At 53.2% G+C, this 7287-nt stretch overlaps 1 protein-coding gene across 1 annotated transcript; it reads right to left on the reverse strand.

The window, feature by feature from the left end:
- Positions 1-2908: 2908 nt before the first annotated feature.
- Adrb1 (adrenoceptor beta 1) lies at positions 2909-5927 on the reverse strand. The gene has a single exon (XM_032892261.1). The coding sequence runs from the start codon at positions 5666-5668 to the stop codon at positions 4268-4270; it is 1401 nt and encodes a 466-aa protein (XP_032748152.1). The 5' UTR covers positions 5669-5927; the 3' UTR covers positions 2909-4267.
- Between the last annotated feature and the right edge of the window lie 1360 nt (positions 5928-7287).

Below are 7287 nucleotides of genomic sequence, written 5' to 3' on the forward strand. Positions count from 1 at the left end.
GCTTTTCAGGCTGTCAGAGGAACGGCATTCGGAAGCTTCTCAAACTCCCCTATAGCCAAGTCCAATTGACCGAGACTGTCCTCCTCCCAAGTAAAGGTAAAAGAACTGCTGGTGCAGAAGCTAATCTACACAGTATTTAATAATAATAATAATAATAATAATAATAATAATAATAATAATAATGATAGTGCCACCAGGATTATGTTTTAGGAGCTGATAGCTCTAAATGATATCAGGTTAAAGTGGGTGTCTCCAGAGATGGTTATCCTCTGGGAAGCGGTCCGATGGCTCACCACAGCAGAGCAAAAACGACTCGGGATATAGAGATTCAAAAATTATGAGACTCAGAAGCAATATTCTAGATGGGAATTCAACTAACATGGAGAGTGTGAGTGGCGGGGAAGAAGGAGAAATTAATTCCATTTGCTGATGTGCCTGCAGGGAGCTATTTTTAGGTATAATCCAAACACTGCATATCTTCTCCATTTTGATTAGTAGAAAATTGGCAGAGGGCCAAAAGAATTAGTGTTTCTCAGCACATCGAGCCAGAAACGTACAAATAAAACCACATTATCTGTGCCAATGCAGTTAACTCGAGCTACTCCTAAGTTTGATCCCCCCTCCCCCTAAGAACACACGGTCCAGCTTTGTTAGAGACATGCAGAAGGCGTCTGTTACAATTAGCAAGGCAAGTTCTAGACTAAGGTCCCCCCTAGATGCTTCCTCAGAAGCTGCTGCTGGGAACTCAGTTCTCCGGGCTCCTCGGGCACAGGGCAGGAGCGCAGGATTTTCTACCTAGCAATCTTACATAATGTCAGAGGAAGTCAGCAATCCAACACAATGTGGAATTTAAAGAAGTTGAGGGAAATGCGCTTACCCAGGAAAAGGTTTCCCAATAGACACTTAGAACTTATTAATAATCCCGATTCCAAGGAAAGCACAGAACAGAAAAATAAACTCAACGGGCCAAGCTGAGAAGCGGCAAGCTCCTGAAGGGCCATCTTACATAGTATCCCATAGTCTCCCATTGCTGCCCTCGGGGTAGGGTGTATATATCCCCCCCCCCACATTCCGATTTCCCCATTACTCCAAAACCCGGCAGGGCCCACTTCCACTGATATTAAGGTAGATGCCTTTGGCGACTTGATGTGCGCAGATTCAAGGGTAAGGCTGTTCCCGCATGTACACCGCCCTTTTCCCTCCCATCTCTGCAATACTGTTTCAGCAGCTAACACAAGAACCGGCGACTGTAACTTTTGGGATTGGCAAACCATTTCCCACCAGTCCTACAACACACAGCTCTTCTCCTAAATAACAGCCCAAGGTAGTTTTCCTGCATGTTCAGAATCTCGGACGCAGCCTACCTGTGAATATCTGTGGTGCCTGTTTGGAGGATCGCACAGGAGTCTTTCCTTGTCTCCTGCAAGCCCACGTAAACAGATCCCCCTGCAGAGTGACTTCCTCTAGTTCAGTAAAGAGACAGAACGCGTCTGCCCAGCAGTTATTGTACGGTGTGTTCTGAGAGTTGAAAGAGCATTCATGATATTCAGAGCTGAGGCTTGCAGACCCGCACCCATGTTTAGGGTGGGGATACCCATGTAGACAGCAGGGCATTAACTGGGTACTTCAGAGGAGACCACGCTTTAATGTTATGAATGAAAAGCCCTCCACCAAAACGCATGTGTATACTTTGGGGGGGCAGTGATGCCAAAATGAACTTCAGTTCCTACAGAACGTCCAGTACTGTTTTATCCTGAGATGGATTTACATTTTCCAAAATAAGTTTAGGTATTATCATTCAAAATTTTCTCCCGGTCCCCCCCCTTCCTCTTTCTTTCCTTATTCAGTTCCTACTTTCTTTTTCTGGAAAGATGGGGTGAACCTGTGACAAGCCTTTGTTGACAGGGCTGCTGTTCATTCAGCCTTCCTTCCACAGGGTTCTAAAGACCAGCACTGTTCTCAAATGTCCCTGAGCTTGCACACAGGCATTGGGAGAAAGGATGGGGAGTCCTGCCTTTGCCTGGAAGAAGCTGTCTGTCCATCTTAGAGTGGAGCCTGAACCCAAACCGTATACTTTCCATTCTGGTTACGTTACGGCTCAGTCGAGAAATGGGAGGCTTGTTTAGACATATTGAACAAACAGATTTGGGGAATGTACAATTAATCTCAGGATGGAATTTTACTATACTCTTCCTGGGGAACTGATTTTAATGAAGAAAAGCAAAACAAAACAAACAAAACAAAAAACAAAAAGACCTCTTTCCATTCGGGTGTTATAACTCTGTTAGGAAGTTAAATGGAAGTTAGGAGGTTTGCCTTTCCTGCCCACCCAGAACTTCTGCTGAAAAGGATCTAGGTACTTCTGCGAGAGAGATAATAATTACTTCAGGAGCCCTTTTATACATCTTTGCTTAAGCACCAACTTTTCCCCCCATCCTAAGCAGCCACTGGAGAACTGGGAGCCCACCGTGGTTTTCGATGGGGACACAAACATAAACTGTGGAAGCCACTCACCGTATTTCAAGTGGGTGACATCGTCCAATGGGTCACTCCTTCCTTCCGGTCTGTGGTCTGTTTTTCTGTGAGAAGTTGCTCCTGAGTTACCTGGCTCCAGCACGCTTTTTGGCTCTCCTTGGCAGAAGATACCACAATCCCTTCTTCCATCCAGTGCAGCAGATGGGCTCTTGAGGGTGCCTAAGTTGTCTGGAATACCTTGAATCCGGCTGTGAAAATTTAGGGCAGATCTGGGGCTCTCTGTTGGTGACCGCCTTATTTGGTTTAGAGGCATTTTGCTCTGCGATTGAGTCATGAAGAAACATTAAAAGGCTGCCAGTCTGTGCTTTGAAGCAGACACTCAGTCTCTTCTGTCATCACGGACCCCTTACAGACAGACACACGGCACATAACCTCGGTTGCGCTGCACTGCTGCTTTATTGCACATGGACCAATTCCCCACATGGTACTTAGTCGCACCAGAGTATAAATACTTGGTCACACACACAAGAAGAGATAGAATATACACACGAATGCTAAATTTTACCAGCAGATTCACGTGGGCACTTGGACATTAAAAAATTATAATAAAAATACGTAAGATAATAATATTTATAATATGGATACAGTTACAGTACCATGATAAGAGTATAAAAAGTGATTTCCCAATAAATCGTCAACTCAATAACATAATAGACAAGAGAAACTGAGTTTGAATTTTATTTTTTAGCATTTTAAAGATCTGCCCACCTCCCTGTCCCATTAAAAATATTTAATTTTTTTTTGTGCAAGTTAACAACTTCTATGGATTTTACAATGTCTAACACTGTGCAAAATGGCCTTTCAACCACTGCCTTCTTTTTTGTCATCTTTGTTTTTAGCCACATGTGCAATAATCCCAACTGTTTCCTTTTGTTCTGTCCTATCTTTAGTTGACAGAATCACATGTCACAGAGAGAGACTCAGCGCCTGGTCCTTCCAACTAATATTGATACATAAATAAGCTGTTTAATATAAACAAGTCTTTCTATCTTGCTGTGCAATATGCACAGAGTGAGGTAGAGGACCCACAGCAGGACCACCGAGGCGCGCAGGGGACAGGGTTTGCCCTCCAGGAGAAAGCAAGGTGAACCGTGTTCCACAAATAGTTTCTCGAAACCAGATTGGTCTGTTTCTCATCCACCTTTCCCCCCTTTGCTTTAAGGAGACACCAATACTCCGGAATTAATATGCAATTTCTTTAGAAAGCAAAAGGAAACACTTCCTGGCTAATTATCACCGCCCCTGCCCCCACCCCAAACCAGAGCTGAACACTTAGGTTCCTAGGTGTGAAGCCAGAAGGCCAGGTGATAGACTCCACCCTCCCCCTTCCCCTCCCCTCCTAGTTTCCACTCGGGTCCTTGCAGAAAGTGTCAAAACCCACGGGGGGGGGTGCCTAAAGGTGCATTAAACACACGAAAGGCCGAACCTCAGAGAGAAAGGAACTCAAGACAAGCCAGTAAGCCACACTAAGCCACACTCTCCCAACTACTCCCAAACTTTCCTTTTTGCGCAACGCTCGGTCCGGGGCTTTTCTGTACGTCTCGGATGATTCAAAAGATCTGTGGGCTTCGCATTCACCTGCTTTCGGTCTTGAGTAAACAGAAATCTCCTCTCTCCCCTGGGGAGCGGCTCAGGGGCGCCCAGGCGGGCTCTCTTCCTCTAGGGATGCAGAGCCCGTGTCCAGCCCGGGACTATGGGGAGCGGCGTCCGTGCGCCCGGAGAGCCTGGCCCTCTACACCTTGGACTCGGAGGAGAAGCCCTGGCGTCCCGGCTCGTCCAGGCTCGAATCGCTGTCCACAGTGGTCGTCCCGCCGTTGCAGCCGGCCCAGGGCTCCAACAGGCGCGCGGGTGGGGTGGCCCCGGCGTCATCGTCGTCGTCGTCCGAAGGAGCCCCGGGGGACGGCGGCGGCCCAGCTCTCACCAGGCAGCCCGAGGCGCGCGGCCGGTCCCCGTGGGCTGCGCGGCGTCTGCAGGCGGCCCGGCGCGCGCAGCAAAGCAGGCGCTGGAAAGCCTTGCGGAAGTCGGGGCTGCGGCAGTAGATGATGGGGTTGAAGGCCGAGTTGGCGTAACCCAGCCAGTTGAAGAAGACGAAGAGGCGATCCGGCACCAGGTCGCGGTGGAAAGCTTTCACCACGTTGGCCAGGAAGAAGGGCAGCCAGCAGAGCGTGAACACACCCATGATGATGCCCAGTGTCTTGAGCGCCTTCTGCTCTCGCAGAGCCACGAGGCGCGACGGCCGCCGCTTGCTGGAGCGCCCGTTGGCCAGCGAGTCTGCGGGGCGCGGTGGCCCTGGTGATGGCGAGGGCGCCGGCGAGGGCGGCCGGGGCGGGCCGCTGAGGAAGCGGCGCTCGCAGCTGTCGATCTTCTTCACCTGTTTCTGGGCCTCGCGGAACACCCGGAGGTACACGAAGGCCATGATGCACAGGGGCACGTAGAAGGAGACGACGGACGAGGCGATGGCGTAGGCCCGGTTGGTGACGAAATCGCAGCACTTGGGGTCGTTGTAGCAGCGGCGCGCTTCGTCGCTCTCGGCCCGCCACCAGTGCATGAGGATGGGCAGGAAGGACACCAGCGCGGAGATGGCCCACACTGTGCACACGAGGGCCCGCGCTCGCGCGCGCGTCAGCAGGCTCTGGTACCGAAAGGGCGACGTGATGGCGAGGTAGCGGTCCAGGGCGATGACACACAGGGTCTCGATGCTGGCCGTCACACATAGCACGTCTACCGAAGTCCAGAGCTCACAGAAGAAGGAGCCGTACTCCCAGCGGCCCCACACCACAATGGTGGCCCCGAAAGGCACCACCAGCAGTCCCATGACCAGATCGGCGCTGGCCAGGGACATGATGAAGAGGTTGGTGAGCGTCTGCAGCCGCGGGGTCTTGGCTATGGCCACGATCACCAACACGTTGCCCACTACGATGAGTAGCACGATGAGCGCAAGGAGTAGGCCCATACCCGCGGTCCACTGCTGCGACAGCGGCGCTGAGCCCTCGCTGGCTGGAGGCAGCAGCGAGGCGGGAGGCGACGCGAGCACCAGCAGTCGTGCCGCGGTGGCCGCGCCGTCGGGCAGCGGCGCGGCCGACGACAGGTTGCAGGGTTCGGAGGCGCCCAGGGCGAGCGCCCCCGCGCCCATGCCGAGCTGCGGAGGCCGGGGGCGGGGGGTGTGGCGGGGCTGGGCCGCGCCTGGGAAGCACCCCAGGAGCCGGGGCTGCGGGGCCCGCGCGGGGAGGTCGCGGCCAGGTCAGGGCAGCCGCGGCTTGGGGCCGGAGGCATGGACGCCGGGCGCCTTCTCCTCCGTAGCCGAGCGCTGTCGCCGCCGCCGCCGCCGCCGCTGCTGCTGGAGCCGCTGTCGCTGCTGGAAGAGCCGCCGGGACCTCAGCATGTTTCTGAGCGCGCGGGGCCGGCGGCTCCAACACCCAGCACCTCCCCCACCTCGCTCCCTACCCCCCAGCCAGCCCCCGGGGCCGCGCGTCAGGCTCCCGCAGCCAATCGTCGCCAAGGCACGCCCCCGAACAATGGTGTCCCCACCCCCAACACCCAGCACCCCCTCCTACCGCGATTGAAAGGCTCCAAAGATTGCGGGTGGACTACGCAGCCGGCACCCACGGGCTGCAGCGAGCGCGCCCTTTCCTGCTCAGGCTTCTTCCAGAGTCTGGTCTGCTGCGCCCTCTGCGGTGCCCCGCCGCCTCCTGTGCCCACCCCCACCGCCCAAGTGGTGTCCGCTTGCCCTAGCACCCAGCTCTCATTTTGCCGCTCCCGCAAGAGCGCCGGTTTCCCTTCGGCGCCCCGTAGCGCCCTCGCCTTTCTACCTCTAGTGCATGGTTCCTGGTAGCTAGAAGGGAAACTTGCTGGCGTTCTGGAGATGCCTTGGACAGCCTATCTGCTGGGATTGGAGAATTTAGCTGTGAGACTGGTTCTGCCATCAGGCAGCCTGGCTCTTCCCTGATCGCGAGGGGACCCGGCCAGAATGACAGCTTGGGGAATAGGAAGTGGGTGTTAGTTATTAGAGGAAACTTTGCAGCCAGGCGGGTTGCTGGAGCAGAGCGCGCATCTGTCAGAAAGGCTCTCTGGGCGCTGTTCTCGCGCAGAGCTGTGCTCTCTCTCCCTCAAGTGCAGTAGATGGGGAAAGGAAGGGAAGGTTTGTGGCTGTAACTGCCAACGCCAAGGACCAGTTGGACACACACAGTTCCCAATCCCAGCTAAGGAAAAGGATGCGATGAGTTCTGAGTATAAAGGAGAAGTTTAGGGCAACATTAAGTCCGGAGTAAATGACACCGCCCCACCCCCAACCCCCACCCCGCGTAGAAAGAACTCAGAGAATGACGCTTCAGACTTTTTGACTCCAGTACCAACACCTTAACACCCGCGTTTGTACTCTGGTACCCATAGGATTTTATAATCTGAGCTGAGTCAACACAAGGTACTATCCCTTTTTGGTTGACGTCATGAACTGGGATTTCAGACTTCTTGGTAGGGTGGCTAGATTCTCAAAATTGCGGGATCAGCTTTGGGAAGAGCTTTGGGAAGCAAGAAAATATATAAATATGCAAGGCGATTAAATCGGAAAGCATTTAAAGTCACGCCGCATTTCCCCCTTCACATTGTCGAGTGAATCTGGAACTAGAGTATTTGACTTCGCTCCTGATGGAAGCTGAGGACGGACCTCAGGCTGTGGTCCTCTGATCTGCCCCCTGGGAATGCCTCCACCTCGGGCCATAAGAAGGAAATCTGCAATTAAGTTCTTGAGAAGCA

Source organism: Rattus rattus, chromosome 2, assembly GCF_011064425.1.
Source record: "Rattus rattus isolate New Zealand chromosome 2, Rrattus_CSIRO_v1, whole genome shotgun sequence".
Taxonomy (NCBI): domain Eukaryota; kingdom Metazoa; phylum Chordata; class Mammalia; order Rodentia; family Muridae; genus Rattus; species Rattus rattus.

What these genes read in the sequence shown, in the direction of transcription:
- Adrb1 (XM_032892261.1), bottom strand. Translation starts at nt 5,668, where the DNA reads ATGGGCGCGGGGGCGCTCGCCCTGGGCGCCTCCGAACCCTGCAACCTG.